The sequence below is a fragment of the Macrosteles quadrilineatus genome, unplaced genomic scaffold (assembly GCF_028750875.1).
Source record: "Macrosteles quadrilineatus isolate MER2022 unplaced genomic scaffold, UCM_ALF_1.0 Scaffold_57__1_contigs__length_777910, whole genome shotgun sequence".
NCBI classification, from domain to species: Eukaryota; Metazoa; Arthropoda; class Insecta; order Hemiptera; family Cicadellidae; genus Macrosteles; species Macrosteles quadrilineatus.
The window spans coordinates 247,416-268,698 of record NW_026542650.1 but is presented as its reverse complement, the minus strand read 5'-3'; the positions used below and the strand labels follow the sequence as shown (position 1 = coordinate 268,698).

At 32.5% G+C, this 21,283-nt stretch overlaps 1 protein-coding gene across 1 annotated transcript; it reads left to right on the top strand.

The window, feature by feature from the left end:
• The first annotated feature begins 5,495 nt into the window (after window positions 1-5,495).
• On the top strand, window positions 5,496-15,188 carry LOC128981921 (uncharacterized). The gene is made up of 5 exons (XM_054400915.1): window positions 5,496-5,565; window positions 10,827-11,075; window positions 11,614-11,861; window positions 13,735-13,974; window positions 15,054-15,188. The coding sequence occupies exons 1-5, from the start codon at window positions 5,557-5,559 to the stop codon at window positions 15,133-15,135; spliced, it is 828 nt and encodes a 275-aa protein (XP_054256890.1). The 5' UTR covers window positions 5,496-5,556; the 3' UTR covers window positions 15,136-15,188.
• Window positions 15,189-21,283: the final 6,095 nt, after the last annotated feature.

The window sequence follows — 21,283 nt, the reverse complement described above, 5'->3', positions numbered from 1 at the left end:
GTTCTATTTAGGGGTTCCCCTTATAATATTCTTGTTGACTACGAACGTAGAGAGGGCCAGGTCCAAATTCACCAACATTTTTGGGGTCGTTTCTAATGTCCAAATTCACCAACTTTCTACCTTTAGCAGGTACGATATTTCTCCCGGCGGGCGGGGAAGGAATTCCCTCCGAATAGTTTGCCATCGCCTGCTCCGTCTCGTCTCGGCGAGAGTGTACTGTAACCTCTAACCTAACCTAACCTAACCAAACCTAACCTAACCTAACCTAACCTAACTTAACCTAACCTAACCTAACCTAACCTAACCTAAAGCTGCCTGAAACAATCACAGCTTAAACAGTACTATTAGGGCTAAGCAGTACACTCTCGCCGAGGCGAGACGGAGCAGGCGAGGACAAACTATTCGGAATTCCTTCCCCGCCCGCCGGGAGAAATATCGTACCTGCTCCAGGTAGAAAGTTGGTGAATTTTACATTAGAAACGACCTCAAAAATGTTGGTGAATTTGGACGTAGCCGTAGAGAGTAAAGTTGTATAATACAATGTATAATCTAATTATCAGACAAAAAGTCACTATGCTACATTACGTCTGTAATATTAAATCATCGTGTTGATATAAGTGAAATTCGGATTCCTGCATTACTTCAATACTACAAACTTCCAAAAATTGATATACCCTCACGACTTGTGGACAGTTCCAACACTATTCATGTAGTTATTTCATTACACACAATAACAATCTTTTAAAATAAGATGTTAAACAATTGATCAAAGATCTAATAAAGTTATGGATAGAGATAATTTATAGCTTTGATAGTCTGGAACGTTGTGATAACCAATTTATGTTAACCCTATTTAAGATATAAATGAAAGAAGGGAGTGGACCAAAACTTACGTAAAATGGATTTTCAAAAACACTGATTGGTTGACATTGGTAAACACCTCGTTACCATGGTTTTATGTTTAACCTACCTAAATAGCAAAACGGTTAAGGTTTAATACATTTCGAAATATTTTGCTTTGTGACCACTAAGTTAATATGCAGATCAAAGTTCCCATGCATTTTGCAAATACATTTCGTTCGCCACTCAATCTTGAACTAGTCCTCATGAATTAATTGTACCTAAACTGCAACCATTGATAATTTCCTACGGGTGTCCTCATGGTAAAAAGGGGGTTTTTATGCATTTCCAATTCCTCAATATTGTAATATTTTCATTTAAAAAAAATTTCATTAAATGTCAAGTAACAATATTAGTTGTTTATACCATGTTAGAGATATGTAGGAGATTGGAACATTTTCTCAATCTATTCAACATTTTCATTGCATTCTTCATCTATCTATCTATACTATTATAAAAAAGAGGTGGTTGCTGTATGTGTGTATGGGAAAAGTAAACTCGAAAAATACTGGTCGGATTGGGCTGAAATTTGGCATGATGATAGCTCACATTCCCGATTAACATATAGGCATATTCTTATTTCAAAAATCCTTTCGGGCTCCGCCCCAGTGGCTCTGGAGTTTCCCATGTTAACCTTATGAGAAATGGAATTATTGAATCTTAACAGCTGTTTCAATTAAACAAGTTGGTTCTGTTCTATGATGTTCAAAGGCATTAAAGTTACAAGGATTACCAACAGGGTGCAGCACTATTATTTCTTTTACATTTATGACAACAGCTAATTTGCAACCAAAAGGTGAGTGAGCGTAGCGAACGAACTTCAACCTGGAGGCGAGTTAGCGTAGCGAACGAGCTCCAACCTAAAGGTGAGTGAGCGTAGCGAACAAACTTCAACCAGGACGTGATTGAGCCATGCGAACGAGATAATCTTGAAAATTAAGAAGTTAAACGGGGCAAAGCCCGCGGGTTACAGCTAGTTAAAAATAAAGTTCAGTTCTGTTGTGAATTTTTTAATCTTTCCTACAAAAGTATAAAAAATTTTGTTAGTCTAACGGTGGAGCTCTAATGATCTCTAAATTTATAGCAAGTGTTACCACACGTTACCCACAAGATAAGGATGGTCTAACGAGGACTGACAAGCCGTTTTGTCATTTTAAGCAATCGTGGGGCTACAAAAATAAATTTAAGCAAATATTTTGGTTTTAATATTACAAAAAATAAATGCATTCTCAAGATATATCCATTGCTTTTACCACGATTATGGACTTAATAAGTAATTTTTAATATGAATGTAAAGGACTTATATGTCCAGTCCACTAGATGTTTTATTAGCTCGGTTTTGCATTGATATGTATATTATATAGAATCAGTAAAAACAAGACTGATTGAGATGTGTGTTATATAGAATCAGTTTTAGAACAAGACTACAAGATCGTGACACTCATCCTACACTTATCTCCATTCGTACTTGACTTAAAATACCTACTTCGTATGGTTGCCATTTAAAGTAAAGTATTAAAGTATCAATATATATTGCCTGCAGATAGAACCCAAAGCTATCTGGTGATTTAAAACCATCATGTGTTACAGCATTTTTTTTTTTTTTTTTTTTTTACAAAAGTAATACAATTAATAAGCTTAAAGCTATTTGGCTTAAACATCCTTAACTCACTATGGACAATAAAGGTTATAATTAATTATTTAACTAAAACAAATGAATATTGATATTTATTTAAAGGGGCTTGTAGACGGGTAAAGAAGGGAAGGCAAGGTTGCTTGCTGCAACTGCTCATCAGCTGCACTTACCTTGTGTAAAGGGTTATTCCTTAGTAAGTATCCAGTAAGTCAACTTGAGAGTAATGTAGCCAGTGGCTTGCTGTTTACCCCTTCTATAAGCAGCTTAATTTGGATTTGATGTATACTTAAAGTAAAAGTAAGTTAAAAGTAGTTAGTAGTTAGTAAAGTAGTTAGTTAAAAGTAAGTTTAACTAAAGTAATAAAATTAACTGTAGAATGAACATGCTTTGCTTTGAAACGTACGAAATTGTATACCTTAAAAAAATTAGTAATGCCATAAATCTTTATCATTTAGTAACTTTTTTATGATTTAGTCAGTTTTCAGTGTTATAATAACGTAAGAATTATTTGCTCTCGTTCCCTATGGGCGTTATAATTTTTACTTTTATTTTTCAATACATATAAGGAAGATACATATACTACTTCTTGTTTATAACCACAATTAAATTACTTCCGTTAAACTATTTCCAAGGTGAATTCACTATGAGACTAGACATAAATGAAAGTGGGAAATATCCGGCTACAAGTTGATCTCCTTCTTACACGATGAATGCAAGCACTGGGACAGATCCCAGAAAAATATAGGCTACTTCTAAATATTCTCAACTCTTCCGGATATTCTCAATTAATGATTAAAAACAATTAAGTAAAATCTTAATGAATTCTTCAAGTCATAATGTTGGTTGTTAAATGTATCCTCATCAGAAATTATTCCCGGAAGGATAGTTTATGTTTGTGGACTACTATGACTTAGTTTTTATTTTAAAATAACATAATATATTACCGTTTAGACTGATAGTGGCATTCATCGTCCTTTGATTGTTTTATCTAAATGAATTCTTAACATCTAAACATAAATATACTAACAATGAAACGGAATAACGAGAGTGGTTCAGAACTCATTAGACATTCATCATTCTATGAGGTAAATAAATGAGAATGACGAGAATCTCTTCATGTAGAGACGCTAGATATACCGATAAAGAACCCGAGCATGAAGAGGACAGAAAAGAAAATTGAATGCAGCTTCTTTTTCCTACCACTAGATGGAAATTATGATATTGCCTCATCTATAACAAGTACCTAAAATCGTTCATTTCGCTTCATTTATCAGCTGATTTCACTGTTTGCGTTTCTATAAAACAATATCACGAGGTAAGCGAATAGCATAACTTAAAAATATAAATAAAAACCTTTTTTAAAACAAAACGTTTCTAAACGCACTAAAAAGTAGAAAATAATTTAAAAATATGTGGAGAATATAAATACTTGTAAGATTTAAAACGAAAAACGTGGGGTGCATGCAATAGATAATTTACAATAACCTTCACCTATTGAACTAATGTATTATTATCAATTGCATGCACCCAACGTTTTTCGTTTTAAATCTTAAAAGTATTTATATTCTCCACATATTTATAAATTATTTTCTACTTTTTAGTGGTTTAAAAACGTTTTGTTTTTAAAAAAGATTTTATTTATAAATTATTTTCTACATTTTAGTTTTTAATGTGTGTGGATGTTAAATCTATTTCAAGCATCTATATCAGATTAAGACAGAGGCATGTGGGAAATCTAAGGTTTATTTTAGGTTCTTTTCATATAATTATGTAATAGATTGAATGTAGGTCCTACCTACTAACTATAAATATATCAATCTATTTAATTTATTGTTAACTTTATAGAACACTAAATACATAACAAATGACATTACTTAAAAACACCTTTATATATGCAATCAGAATGTTTATTTTTATTTTGAAATGTTTGTTTGTATAAAGAATCTCTTGGGAGCATACTTCTTAACCTCTGCTCTTTGAACAACTGTCAAATTTAGGTATTTACAGCTGACTTAAATTAATTGATATATTTACATTCGATAAAAATGTAAACATGGAAAATCTGGAAGCCCATGGGGCGTAGCCCAAGGGAAATATGAAAATTAAATGATATAATATTCCATTGTCATCCATTTGTAAGCTATGTTTCAAATTTCAAGTCTCTAGCTCATCGGGAAGTATCAAAATTTGCAAGAAAGTGAGTTAATAAAAACAAGCCCTTGGGGTGTAGCCCAATGGAAATATGAAAATTAAATTATATAATATTGCATTGTCATTCATTTGTGAGCCATGTTTCAAGTTTCAAGTGTCTAGTTAATCGGGAACTTATTATACAATTGATTGCAAAATTTGTACCGGACAAGAAAGCGAGCTAATAAAAACGTTGTAAAAAACATATGAATGACATTGCACGTACAGATATAAATTTAATCTGTGTGCTGTGAAGTTAATTATGGTGGTTAAAATTCTTATGTGTATTACGAATAAAATCATTGCCATTCTCGAAATGTATGTCCGCACTCAACTAAAGCTCCGTGGGGCCATTAACAGTTCTCGTGCGGCAATGAAGTACTTCAAACTCTTATTACAAAATAGTGATTTCTATAAAAATTTTTACAGATTTACTTCTTTCCAACTTAATACATTTCCTAGGGTTTCATGAGTGGACATTATAATAAAAAGAGCGTCGAAACCCATCTCGATTAAATAAACAACAAAAACAAAGAATGAAAATTATCCCCAAGGTTGCAGCAGATCGGTTCATCTTCCAAGATCAATCATAACGTCCAGAATAGAATGGTTCTTCCAGTCACCTCTTGACACCTGTAATGTGATACATCACTGCAACAATGGTCACGTGATGAACGGTGCGTGAGTGTGCGTGTGTGCGTGATGACGTCACTGGACACAACCAATCATTGTGTCCGTCCCTCTGTCGGTTTAGGAGATCCTCTATAAGTAGCTACAGGTACAACGCCCATTTCACCAGTCCCGCCCTGTCCATCGGTTGGATTTTAGACATGAAACAGGTAAGTTATTCCATATTTATTTGGTTTTGACTTTGGATTGTTGCTGTTATGTTTTTTTATTAGATTGTGTTGAGGTATAATAAATCATCTATACTAATAAGACGTAATTAATTATTGCAATTTTATGAATATTTGTATCAATGTGGTTTAATTTCAGAGCATTTCATAGTATGAGTATTTTAAAGTATGCATGTTATGAAAATATGGGGCGAAATAAAGATTAACAAAATTAATTTTAATAGAAAAAGTTGATTTAAATATTTGTTACTTCATTATACCGTACATATCCTACGGGAAATGTCTCAGAGTACATAATATTTATAATCTACAATTAATGTTTATACTGAAACATTTTATTATTCTATATTAAATTTTGTTGATATTTTATAACAATTTTAAAGTAGAACTTATTCTATTATTTTGACAGTTTTGATACACAAGTACACTTTGTATGAAATCCCATATTACCATTTAAAGGCAGTTTTACAAAAAACAGTTATACATGTTATAAATATAGATATTAGTAAATTGAAAAATGCCGAGACTACAATCTTACAATAAAATTAATGCGTATCCAAATTGCATTACAAGTCATTACAAATTTACTAAAGGTTGTGGATGACAAATGTTCAATAAATAACCTCTAACCCCCTTTTAAAAATGTTTTATTATTGTTTATAAACAATATAGTTTTTAAATTCATATTGTTGTAAAGCCAATTTTTTTTCGATTTTCCTTTCCATCATACAATATCCACTAACAAAAACAAGTGAACAATTTGCTAAAGATAGCTGTCATTGACCTACCACTCATTCATTGGTCATTGTAGGGTTAGCGTAGGTTTCATTCCGTTTCGATATTTCTCTTTCCAGCATTTGTAAATATAGCATATTGATCTCGTAAAAATTTGTTCTTATTTTATACGCCTATGACAATTTTCAAGGAGGTATAGAGGAGTTACACAGAAGCTTTTCGGGATGCGGTCCAAACTGATATGATTTTGTTTAAGTAAATTGGTTTTAAATCAAACAGTAAAGAACATTACATTACATATAACGTATTTTCTTAGGTATAACACTTAAAAGTGGTATAATAAACATACAAATTTTGTTGTTTACCATGGTAATTAATTTGATTGGTAATTATGTGCCATTTAGTACAGTATTTAATATTTTTTTTGGTAAAAAAATACAACCGACTTCAAATGCTCTAAAAAGAATGAAATAATTTCAGCAAAGTAAACTTTTGTATTAGTTAAGCTCACGTATTTTAAGTCGGCGCGGCTCTATGATGATTTTTGATACAAAATTTAAAGAGGATGTCCACATTGCAGGTGACTATCTATAACTAAAGGTGATTATAATCTTATAGTGGTATTATCGAACATCTTTAAAAAGATTATAATGCATTTACATATTTCTAACTTGGAAAAGTAACGTTTTAATTTTAAACTAGCTTATTTTCCCTATCATAATATCAAAATAAATAATTTTCCTTTTCATATAGAACATTTGTGTGAGTGTTATTTTCACTATGCAATCATTCTGAAGTAAACATAAATACAAGAAAATACTTCCTTTGATATATATAAACAAAACAGTTTAGTATGTTTTTTATATATTTATGTTATCCAGCGAAAATTTATTGATTTTCAAAATACACTCTCAATATCTTTTATTTTATGCATATTTTTGCAGTTAGAGCCGCGCCGACTTAAAATACGTGAGCTTAACTAATACAAAAGTTTACTTTACTGAAATTATTTCATTCTTCTTTCATAATTCTTTACCATGGTAGTTAACATGATTCTTATGCGTTTGATATAGGTCGTATCCTTCTAAGAATACCCTTTATATTATTTTTTTACACCTTATTTTTTTCCAAAGCTGTGAAATACAGAGTGGATGATAAGCAATAGCAAAGACAATATAATGATTTTACAACAAAGTAATACAATTATTTGATTTTACAGTTAAAGTCAATCATCGTTTGCCGGTAATATATTTGTGCTGCTGTTATAAAATATACGATTAATTACTAACATTATTGTTACAAACTAAGTGATACAAATGCGTTTTTACGGTTATCGATTGAGTGGAAATCTTTTCGTTTTCGCTTTTTTACCCGTTCAAAATCTCAGAAAAAAAATACTCCTCTAGAATAAACTTGACGTTTGAAAAGAACTTTGAACTCTTACAAATTTACGAGTTAGTTAATCTTCTCAAGCAGTTTGGTATGAAAAATAAGCCTCGAAACACTATATATTTCTGTAGCAATGCAAACCTACTTAGTATTCTGGTCTGTACGCCTTGTACGTACGTGATGTGTAAAGACCTACGTGAGATGGTGAATTCCCGCCAGACTGTCGAGATTTGGCATCAATCAACCCAAAGGGTCGTCCACCTCAGTTGACCCCTACGAGAATTCACGATGATACAATAAATATCCTTTTAAAATTGCTAACTAATTACCACATCTTATTTGAGACGTAGATTAGTATTTAAGTTCATATTTGATTTTTTTACCACACTACACATAGTTTCAATAAAGAGCTTAATTCTAAGTACAAAAGAATGTAGTATAATGATGTGTAAATTACTTTAAATTTTTTGAGTAATTTGATAACACAGTTTTAAATAGTACATTTGTTTGGTTCAAGAGGTACTGTATCTTTTATTTATTTATATAGTACATGATAGAAATAATTGAACAATTTGCAAGTATTCTTAAACCACCAGCCGGGACTAAAGAATAGAATTCAAGTCTGTTAAAATCTTCGGTACATCAAACTACGGATAGTTAATTAAAGTGTTCTCGAAAAACGTAAATTGTATGTAGAAGCCTATTGTAGCACATGCTCTTGTAAACCAACCTAAGCTTCACGAATATCCTACGTATGCAAACAACATAATTCCCTCATGTAAAATGTACATAAAAAGGTAAAAATATTCAACCAAAGATTACCAAAACATAGTTTACCAAACGTATAGAGTTTTTTTTTCAAACAACCAAAATCGCATTCATCATTCAGCTCCCATTACAAATCGAGTTCCAATAAATATGCAAAGACAAGGATCAACAAGGCGGTGGTTGTTTGACGTATTGTTTGCTGATCCATTGTTTCTAACAATGCATTGTGTCATCAGCTGGTACAAAGCGTATTCAGCATACTGCGGATGATGTCTAAGATTCAAAGCATTGTTGCTGAGGTCAAGGCCCGGGTTTCGTCCATCGCTCAATGGATTGTCAGTGTGTTCGTTAGTCAATGATTGATTGAAAGGGAATTACTAGATTGAATGACATTGGTTATTCTATGTGACGTCTTCATTACGAAGTATAATGCTGAACTGAGCTATGTGGTAAGATTTGGAATATTTACAATCGCAGTCTTTTGGAGAAAGATTTAATGACAATGGGTATTCAACTGAATAGATAGGCTATATATATATGTTACAATATTGTCAGGAATTGATATGATTTTGAATTTTTATAATGGAATAGGTTATTCTTTGAGAACAAAAAAAAGGAGACGAGTATCAAATTCAAACAATCACTAATAATTGTATGCGATAATTCTATGCCCTTGTTTGTAGTAGAACACTATTACAGTATCTGCAAAGCCACTTATTAAAGAAATTTATACATCTCTCAGGAAAAGAAAAGTTTTTTTTTTATCGGATGAATTAGGATTGATTTAATTTGAATTTTTAACGCCTACACGATAACTTGTCCATTAAAATCTTTAAAGTAAACAAAAACTACATCTTTAGTACTAAACAAAATACATTATATTTTTGCATTAATCGTATGTAAATAATATTGGACATTAAGTTTTGGTTGAAATTTGGGTTAAGAATACTTAATTATGTCTCTAAAAACTACAAAGTGGATGAAGATATTCATTGTTCTTCTCTGTGCAAAGATAGGGAATTAAATTCTTGAGATGAAGTAAAGAAATCCTATAGAGTATAACAATTGTTTTTCATTGATATAGATTTAGGCCTACCATAAGTTTATTTTGGGCACTGGACCACCAAATGTTGAGTATATTACATAGCTAAAAGTGTTAAATGTTTGGTTCTCGCCAATATAATCGCTCTGGACTCATCCCTAGATCACATGAATCTCTTCAGTCCTAGTGCCCTTGAACTTCAGTCCCAGTTTCCGGTCTGGGTCTGATGTAATTTTACTTTCCCTCCAAGATGCGGAACGACGCCAGAAACGCGGGAAGTAGAACGCCGACCTAGCGAAAGTGAGAGTAAGGCCAAGTTTAGTTCAGTCTAGATCTACTTTCTGTGACTCACTTTCCTCGATACAAACGGGTCGTGGACCACTTTCGATTTCTGGGTTGGATGGCTTTCTCTCTCATGGGCTTCCATTAATGCTTAACTTTTATAAATTATTTCAAAAATATCCATGATTTTATTTAAAAACTCTTAATGACAATTTGCAAGTAAAAGCATATATATATAAAACATACTCCCTTAGTATATATCTCATCCGTATGGGTCAGCCGAAGACAATTTTATTCTTATTTCCATCCGGTACACTGTAAGGGTCGTGTTTTGTTTACAATTTGTTTCTTATTGTTTCAGTCCCTAATTAAAAACCTCGTTTTCCCAAATAAAATGATCTTATCATAAACAATAGCTCCTCCCCAAGCATCATGATATTACCCCTAAAATAATGGAGAGAAGATTTCGTCGACACTAGCGATCAGTGTAACCAACATGAACTATACACGAAAAACGGGCTTCAAAATTTACAATGGGATAAGAAGTCTACTCGGTTACTATGCTGCGTTGGTTAGTCAATGGTAAAACTTAACTTTAGCGATCTAGTTCCAGCCATAGCCTAATAATTTGGTTGATTACGAGAGGACAGACTATTGCCAAATGATAAAGGAGATAGTTCAATATTTAACATATCCTAAGTATTATGTTTTACATTAAAATACCATTATCGTTATTCGTGTCGTAACTTTTTTTAGCCCTCAATTTTTTATTCAAAATACACATAAATTCAAGTTAGGGCAACTAGCAAGATAACTTTTACAAGCGCACGTATTTGACCCCTGGTTGTACGTGCAAATTTGTTCTATGGACGAGAGCTTTATCCAAACCTATTTCATGGTAATGGTAATTTTGGTCAAACACTTCCTAAGATTAATATTGCAATCCAAAATGTACAGTAAGGTTTATTCAAATGATCCTCACTCTGCAATATTTTATCCCTGTAGACTATAAGTATATTGTTTACAGATAATAACACTGCTGTTGGCACTGTACACCGTGCAAGCCAAGCCAAGACCCCAGTACCATCATCGACCTCTGCTGGGTTCCATAGCGCCTACTCAGCTGCCTCCCCTGGGAGACGATGTCCACGGGTCACAAGCAGTCCAGGGGGGCGAAGACCTGGACGTTCACGAGGCTAGGAGCTACCAGACTGGCTACCGGCTCCAGAGTACGGGATACCGTGTCCCTGTCGATCCCCAAAACTACCCTACTCAGGCAAGTGATATTTGAGTTTACTTATTCACCTTAGTATTAACCATGTTACTCTAGTAGGTTGAGAAATTATATTACATTAGTGTTTTGCTATATTATAATCTGAGATAGTGCATATGAAACACAAAAATTATATATGGATATGGACTAGTAATGAACTTTTACACCATTATTGGTTACGGTGTTGTGAACTGCAATGTAGGAAAACTAAAAAAGCCAATCAGCGATCCAACTTGCGATGTGCCTCTACGCCAATTCCTTAATTTATACGCCATTGTTTTTTAGTTGGTCCTAGAAAATATCATAAATATTATGTATTGAGATGTTGAATTCACCACCCTTACAATTAAAATATTCCCTATAAGGCATACACTTCTACTATTCCCATTTAAGCTAATCTTGACTTAATTTATCGGCCTTGGAGACAAATTATAGAAATAGAGAAACAGAAGTGAAACAATACAAATTATTTTGTTTTATCGAAAGAAACTTGGATTTAAACATTATTGTTATTTCTTCGCCTATCATCTTTTACTACCAGGTGCCTCCTATAAGAGCCAATGAAGCTGCAGATATTGTCCGTACCTACGACACAGGTTACCGACTCCAAACCACCGGTCCCGTCAGCTACCCGCCACCATCACGACCCACGGGGGCGCAGCCCGAGTACTTCCCGTACTCCAGAGTGCCTTCCCAGCCTGTCGACTACAGGACCAACGTGCCTAAGGACGTGGTGCCTATACTGACATACTCTAATGACGTTGCTTACGACGGATCTTACAACTACAAGTAATTATCTTACATACAAATTATGAATACATATAGGCTTTTTTATGGTTTCTTTACTTACTAATTTTACTTAATTCAGGGGTCCTATCATCCAATAAAACCTCATTTAATTACTCTGTTGGTTGTGTGAGCTTCAAAAAGTTAATGATGTTTAAACTACTGGGTAATACAGAAAACTTATAAAATTATTAATATAAAGAAGTACGCACTAGCTTCAATTTTTTTTATGTTGCTTGATGCTAGCTTTATACGTAAGTATTATCTTTGACTATTAATATAACAACTTCTGTATCCAATAGTCAATAGTATTATGTTCTTAAATAGTAACGTCACAGGTTCCGTATATGTCATTAGAGAATAAAACATAGCCGGCTTATGAACTTAATTTACTCATTAATTTATTCGAAATTTTAATGACCTTCACATTCCTCCTATTCTTCTAATCTGTGCTTCGTAATATTATAGCAGTAAACTAGAATATCCTTAAAAGGTCTCTTATTCTGTATGTGTAACATGGATGGATTTAATCGCGCGTTGGATAAAACAATAAATACAAAACCTAACTCAAGGGCAAAAAATATTACAACTTTTAAATTACGTACGAGTAATGAGTTCCATCGATTCCCTTGGTATGTTTTAGTTACGGATTGTTAAGCAAAATATTTTCAATATAATGTAATTTCACCAATCAGACCAATAAGAAATCAAATTAAACGTTTGTGTGAGAAAAAAATTGCAATATTTTGGAGTTCATTATACCAGGGGCCACCGTAGTTCCACCAATGACTATTATACTAACAATTTACAATACAACTTCAATCAATCGGGATGGTTGTATTGCCCAACCTGGAGGAGGTAAGGCCTTTGGAAGGATGAGTGATTGTAGCAGAAAGCGAACGGAAACGCCAGTTGCCTCATGATGCCCACTTATGTCACGCCCTGTAGATGTTCTTGGAACTTCGTCAGCTGTGGTCGTCAAAGGTCACAGAGATTGGTGGTTACCGTGGGAAATGTAGGATAAGTGCTAGGGTTTATGAAATATTTGATTCTAGGATTCTAGGATACATTGTGTTTTATAAAAGAATAGGTTGCATAGAAAATTAGTTTAGAGGTTCAGCTTTAAAAATCCCAACTCATTAAAGTGTAGTTTCAACGTGGTAAATTTTTTTATTATATTTGAGTTATAAGACCTATACATTGTCTTAATATTAAGACTAAAAACTCGTTACAGCTCTAATTCGTCCTTGTAGGACAATTCCAGGTTTCGGAATTTTGTAGACATAAAATTATTTTCAAATGTTCAACACAAAAAACGACGTGAACAAATTCACGTGCCAATAAAAAAACTAGCTTTTAACTGCAAGGTCACTGTAAGGCTCGTTCACATTTGACCACATTTAATAATATATTATTACTATTTGAATTTACGATTTACCTTGATATTTGGACTTTTAAAATTTGGCTTTGCTCAAGATTTGCCAGATCTTAGTCGGTGACAAAGCTTTGATCTCATCCATATAACTATTATCCACTACTCGTATTCCGTTTAAACAAAAAATACTATGTATTGACATCTTAAGTGTATCAACCGATCGAATAAATTTAAATCTAAACATTGATCCTTGATCCTTTCAAACATCAACAACCCCTCAAGCACCAAAATGTGTTTTTACCAGATTCAACATACTTAATTGGTTGACTACTGAAAATAAACCTTCAAATAACAAATTGAATATGAAGTCCTGTAGCACCTATTTGTTTCAGTTTCCATTCAATTAATGATTAAGGGATGGAGTTTATTATTTGCATAGAATCAGTGTAAAATATGTGTATAATAGATAAGCATGTCAACTCTAAACGATTTTCGTTCCAGTTTCGAGACAGCTGACGGCATCGCCCGCCAGGAGAGGGGTGTTATGACCAACCAGGGTACGGACTCTGAGGGTCCGAGTGTCCAAGGGTCGTACTCCTACACTGCTCCAGACGGTCAGCTGATCACAGTGCACTACACGGCGGACGAGAATGGATTCCGAGCCGAGGGGGCGCACCTGCCCACACCTCCTCCGGTACCTGAGGAGATCGCGCGCAGTCTGGAGTTCATCGCGAGAGTTAGGTAATTATATGATGGCTATAAAGGTGTTCTTAACTATGCAGTAAAATAGATGTATGTGTCTTACGGGGGGGATTTGTTTTGAAGATCCACCTCCACGAAAAGCCATTCAACTTTTTGTGTAGTTTAACGTTTCCAGAGTAAAATTAAACTAAATATTTATCTTACTCAACAAAATTAACTTACATTATTTGACGTGCACAATTATTACAACAATTGGTCACAATCACCGTGAGTTTTACAGCATTTCATTACCCAAAAATAATAATTGGTTTAATTAAACTTTTCAATAATTCAAGAATTTCTCACATTTTCACGTTCAGATCGAATTTAATATGTCTGATTGTATTGCACCGACCATACTAGTAAATTATAGGCCTACCCGTTAACTCACAATAAAATAGTCAAATTTAACATACGGGTTAAATAGCTGTTTAAAATTTGTGACAAGCAAAACGAGAGTGGAACAGTCACAATACCTTGTAGAAAGCACTTCAAAGGTTACAATCAGATGAACTAGTTACTTTAGTGTTTTGTGCACAATATAAATCGTGAGTTTAATTGCATCTCTCGGCCAACTGTCAGGGCCATCACTCAACCATCCTTTGTTAACAAAACATTTATTCTAGAACATGGATCTCAGCTCGACACGATGATATTCTTTTCTCAGGATTCCTCTCACTTTAATTACAGCAGGTCACAAAGGTCAAGAAACAAAACGAATAGATGAAAGTCAAGGTTGTGAGGGTTCAGAACAATGTAAATAGTATTGATGGACGAGCTTTGCTAGTAGACGAGGTTCTACGAGTAACTTCTTCTTAATAAAGAAATGAACACAATATTTGCAGTAATAAAAAAGTATTCTAGAACAAAAACCCAAATTTCTTTAGGCACAATGTTAACTATGTTGAGGGTCGGTCTAATCGTTCAGTACATATATTTTATAGCATGTTATGATTTGAATATATATATGATGTTATATACATACTAATATAGCCACCAGAAATTGACTTTGATAGCAGGTTTGCTGCAACGATGGTATTTTCGTTTTATAAAAATTAAACTTGTTCATGTTGTTACAGAGCCTCCCAGCCCGCCGGTGCTGCAGGTTACGAAGACGACGGACAATATCATCCAGAACTTTACCGGAACCTCTCTTCATGATCTCACAGTTCAAACATTTAATTTATACTTTTGTACCTATATTTATCATTAAATCCATCTTTTTTCAACATCTTTTAATCCTACCTTAATATCAAGCTATCATTACGTAGCATTACAAACCCGGCTTGAAGATTGGTTGTGTTTTTTGCAATTGGTTAAGTACCAAAATTAAGCTGTAAAAGAATTTGTCATTAATTATAAAACTGTTTAAAAATAATTAAAATTTTAAGTAAAAAATAATTGGCAGATACTCACTATATAATATTAAGCAATATTCTAATAGTATAATGGTAAAATGAATACTTATTCATATTGATTAAAAAAGTTTAAACGTAAAATAAATGTTGTTTAGAACATATCGGCGAAACAAAATGTGTGTACATTCTAATGTCTTACTTGCAAACCAATTTTATCACGACAAACAAGTTGAATTCGGAATTTGATAAACACAAAACAATACTAAATCAAAAATAACTTTATAAATAATAATTCTTACAAAAAATATAAAAAACAACAGAATACAGCACAGTAGTATTAAGTTAAAAATCTACCTACTGCCATTCACTTAAATTTATTGAATTTGACAATCCATCTATGTGGACCAAAACCTTTTCTTCTTACTGATACTGGATTGGGCCATTACAAAATGTATACCTATCAAAAGATTGCATATTTTGTGAAGTTAACAAGTTGGTTTGTGTGAAAGAGATTATTCAACTTCAGTACACTTCCTTAGCTCAATTGAATTCTTTATCACCCTTTTAAGTAGTTATTAAATGTGGAAATCCATATACACAGTGTATATGTAGACAAAATATTACTGTACAATTGTCTAGCTTGCCATATAATTTTACTTTTTAAGTATTACAGGAAAGAGTTTAGCAAACAATTAATTTTAATTCATGGTTTTGTCAAGAGCGCCTTGTAACCAAGAATGTTTGTAACGTACAGTTGGGTACGCAGTGTTGCGGTCGGAGAGGTAAGGAGCTTTCAAATCCACATAAAATTCGTTTATTCACACGGAAATAAGCTTGGGGATAGAAAGATAAAAGCTTGTTAAAGTGAACCTTTTCTGGCAATCTTGTATAGTAATCCTAAATCTCGTTAAAAACCTAAACTATGAAGGCACAAAACTAATAATCAGTAATTTAAGTTAAAACCATAACTTTTAATAAATTTAATGATTTCATTTTTAGCTGAAACTGCTAGCTGGTAATGCTTGGGGGAAAATTAATCAATATTATCATTAGCAAAGTACTTTTATCTGAAATGTTTTACGTTACATTCACATTTTATAAAATTCCATTAGTTTATTAACACTGAGTGTGGAATCCACACACTGAATATCGTTATTTGCGTTCGAATACATAGCATTTTCTACTTAATACTTAATAATCATAAAAAGAAACTAAAAAAGCCTCAAGGAACTGAAAACTCATGCCTCATAAAAATTTTGGGTACGAACTAAAAATTAAACAACCTCGCATAAGACTGACGAACTGTTAATTAGATAAAAAAAAACATGTCATAAAATGTAAAAATGCCTTCACAAAATAATTTGCCTGTTTAAGGCTTACTTGCGAAATATTTCAACAACATTTCAAACCTGACATTTTTATACTGTCAACGCTGTTAATTGGGAAGTCGGGCTTCATATCTTGCCATAGGCATGGGGTGTCCCATCAGAAGTTTTTAACGTTACCACTTACGCACTATTGTTTTATTTTTGGTTGTATTATAGACTCTCCCAAATTATAAAACATTACTTAATAAAAAAATTAAAAGCTAAAATATTAGTAAACAATGGATTTATTATACGATACATAAACCTAACAAGAAAAAACACTTTGTGATCATAACCATTATTGATGCAAATTATTCTTGATTTCCGGAATCTAATAATAATTAATTACTAGTATGACGAAAAAATCCACTAGCATCGTAAGTTATGTGTTATAAAATTTAATCTTTTTGTCTATAGAAATAAGTAGTGGAATTTGTTAGCTGTTTATATTTGAATAGCCTTGGCTTGGTATTTACTTTGTATTTAATATTATTGTGCTTCGCCTTCAAAGCTTAGTTAATACGTTTACAGTACTTGGATGGACGATGCATGCATTTCATGTACTGAAGGCACCAGGAAAATCATATTAAGACCACTGACACAAGTTTAATTTTATTATTATTTGGTATTCACTTTATTTTTTTAGTTTTAAAACAGGTTTATTTAACATCGTTTAAGCCAAAGGTATGTGAGGAATAAAAACTATCGGTTATATAAAAATACAGTTGTTGGTAAATGAACATAAAATCTATAAGTGACAAAATAACCACATAAATTACGTTTGTAAGCATTTAAAATGACCACATAACAATTTTTATTTTCATCTACGCTTTGACAAAGTAAGAATGTCAAAGCTAAGACGTGTTGCCTTAGTGCTTTAGTGTTTGCCTTAGTGTCTGTCTCTATGTACACAGGGACAAAGTATTAGCATAGATTAAAAGAAGTTGAAAACGGTTTGCCAAAAACCAGGCGTACCACCAATGTACCTGTGTGTAGCCTATCTAACGAAAATGATTTATTTATATGTCGTGTGTTTAAGCCATTAGCGTAGCTATTCAAGCGGTTTTAAAATGACAGCTCACCGTAACATTTAACTCTATCAATGGTACAATTTGGAACTGATAACAGGTAGTGTAAAACCAGTTAGTCAATATTACAAGTTCAGGAGATACTAAAACATATATTAATGTAAAAAAAAAAACCATTTAATTCCTCAGATGAGAAAGCACCTCAAAGTAGCAAGACACGATCCCAGCCAAAGCAGGAAAATAACAAAATAAAAATAATGAAGAGATTTGTTAAGTTTTCAAAATAAGAAAAAAATGTTTAAATAAGGCATTAAACTATAGGCGAACCTATAGGTGAACCCATTAATCATTGGTCATTTCAGGTCAAGATAATGGATTAACCGAGACTAAGGTCACGTGTCCGTCAAGCAAATTCTGACAACGACCAGAAATGAAAACAAGCAACATGTAGAAGGGATGTGCAAAGTCGCAAAAATAAACAAATGTTTTTGATTGAGGCAATTTCATTTATTTGAGGTCAGGTTCAGGTTCAGGTACGTGAATTTAGTTGATTCACCGATGCTTGATAGGTAATGTCTGCAATAATTACTGTAATAAAATATTAGCTTTAAGTAACTCTAGATTATATAAGGTACTTGACAGAACTTAGTTACTCAACACAATTGCGCTGACAAATTATCATTCATTTATTTGTTTATCTTTGGCTTTGATTCATAGTTTTATATTGAAGCACCAACAAGTTTTCTACCATAGTTATAGGTAACTGAAATGGAATACAATTTAGTTCCTCTTAGAATGTTTAAAGTAATTTCTAAGATAACCAATTATTTAAATCACGTAATTGGGATTTTAAACAATTACACTAAAAATATTTAAACCATTCCAACTGACCGCAATTTGTTTTCGTAAAACAATTTCTTTTCTCTCATAATGGACATTTGAACAGAGTAACGAACGAGTTCCAATGGTTTACATCTAGCGCCTTCTAGTAACAAATCGATCAACTGACAACTTATGAACATCTGTTTTGCGTCACATTATCGGCCGGGACTCGTGGCGTAGTCCTGTAATCCAGCTACTTGGAGGCCGGGTGTTTGGATCCCTGTGGTGCTAGCGTGGGTGTTCTCCCTGTGACGTCCAGGGGGAACTGTCCGCATTGGGGTGAGGGGTTTGGAGGGATATACCGATATGGATACTAAAAGGCGCGCAGTTTAGATACCAAAACGGAAATACCTGCCTTCCATCACCCCAGTAAAGACCTACATACCACTATGGGGAGACTCTCACCTTTTACCTTTCATAATTTTTGCGTTTAAAATCTTTTGTTTGCGATTTTTATTTGCAGTTTGATAATTTTCAAATGTTGATATTGCTTTAATTTTACAATAGGTACTTTTATTTAATTTTTGTTGTGTGATTTTCAAGTTATTTATTATAAGTATTTTCCGTCTCTAAAATTGTAAACCAATATATTTTTGACACCAAGTAGTTGGCCTTCCAGTGTTGTAAAATGTCTCAGATTTAATTACGTATACAAGTAAATAAAGTTTAAATACGAAAAAATGATTACTAGCTACAGTTTTGTTTTAATTTAAACTTTCCAATAGATTCCAAAGTTATTAATATTTTTTTACTGTCCATATTTCTATGAATTTCTTAACAACTTTTTTGTAGACAACAAATCAACGGAAATCCTATCTGGTAAAATATATCTTAATGTGTATATATGTATATACAAAAATATAAAATTGCGTGGAATACAAACAAAACGATCAGGTCACTAGCTTCAGCACTATTAAAATAATTGTATACTCAAAAGATAAAAATAAACTTAGTTTCTATTTAATCAAGATTTTTTATTTTAGTATTACAATATTACAATAACTCCTATCAATTCCCTTATTAAATCATATAGTAGGTACTAAAACATAATTATGTTCTAGTACATTATATAAAATACATGTTCACTATAAATTATACGAAAGTACTTCTAGCTTCAATGTCGAAAAACTTAGTTTTAACCCGATCATAACATAAGAAAAATATTTCCCTAATGTTTTTACCAACTCAGAAAATTTCATTTATTTCTTTTTTGGTAAAGTAGACGCTTTTTTGAAGGCATATAATTTGTAACATTCTTCTTAAAAACAAATTATTACCTGAAAGTAGTTTTTTTTTTGAGGTAGGGGGATCACCCCTACCTCATTAAACACTGATATAAAATGGATTTTAAATCTATGGTTGGTAGTATTATACAATATTTTCATAGCAAACAGGTAAGATATTTGCTTTTCGCAAGCTGATAATTGTGTAGCTCATAGATCTATTCGTGATTTTAAATGTTGAATATGCGTAACAGTTTTTGGTTGTATGAACTTAAAAGAATTATCATATTATTTAAAAAGACTGTGGTGGTTTAGTTGTAATCCACTACTTACTGTTACATCACCTCTCAAACTTATAATTATAACTAGCAGATTACCAGTCCTTCGTACGGCAATAATATGCTTATTGCATAGTTATACTCAATCTTTGCGTTTGCAATGGGGGAGGACACAGTTTGATAAAATTTGCTTCTTTAAATTTACGGTATACTCTTAGTATTACACATCTACCGTAGCAATAATGTTTTACCACTTCACCTAAACCATACAGAAAAAATGATTAAATATTCTCAAAATATCACAAATTATTCATGAAATTTAAACATAAACATAATTGTACAATCCTACTTTAACAGTTCTCATTGCGTATCACAATTTTTTGTTGCTGCTTAGTTCAAAATTAGCAAATTAGTGCTGCACCCTGTTGGTAAATCTTATAACTTTTGATGCTTTTGCATATCATAGAACCAAATTTTTTAGTTGAAACAGCTGACTAAATTCTTTAATTCCCTTTTAAATATGAATCCGCAAAAGGTTAACATGGGAAACTACAGAGCCACTGGGGCGGATTCTGAAAGGATTTTTGAGATAAGAACAAACTTTCACATTTATAATATTAGTAAGATATTGAGTATACACGTAAATACTCATTGTTATTAGTGAAGGATATAGTTATTAATAAAAAAAAATACTTTTTATTTATAAATTATTTTTTACTTTTTAGGCTTTAATGTGTAAATATGTGTATATGGCCTGTTAATATATAACCAAAACCTTATTATCTGTAATCAGATGATTTATCTTTACATTGAAATGCTTGTTTTATATTTAGAATCTCTCAGGAGCAGAACCTGTGCCTCTTAGTCTCTGCTCTTAACTATCAAATTTAAGTATTTACAGCTGACTTCAAATGAAATATTTACATTCTTCCGAAATGTAAACATGGAAAATTAGGAAGCCCATGGGGCTTAGCCCAAGGGAAATATGAAAATAAAATGATATAATATTGCATTGTCATCCGTTTGTGAGCTATGTTTTATGTTTCAAGTCTCTGGCTCATCGGGAAGTTAGTTTAAAATTGATTGCAAAATTTGTACTGGACAAGAAAGCGAGCTAATAAAAACGTTTTAAAATGAACGGACATATGTATTTTTGCGAGGTATAATAGTGGA

Coding starts and splice junctions, on each gene's coding strand:
- LOC128981921 (XM_054400915.1), top strand. Junction 11,076..11,613: donor CCCAAAACTACCCTACTCAG/GCAAGTGATATT, acceptor TTTTACTACCAG/GTGCCTCCTATAAGAGCCAA. Junction 11,862..13,734: donor GACGGATCTTACAACTACAA/GTAATTATCTTA, acceptor TTTTCGTTCCAG/TTTCGAGACAGCTGACGGCA.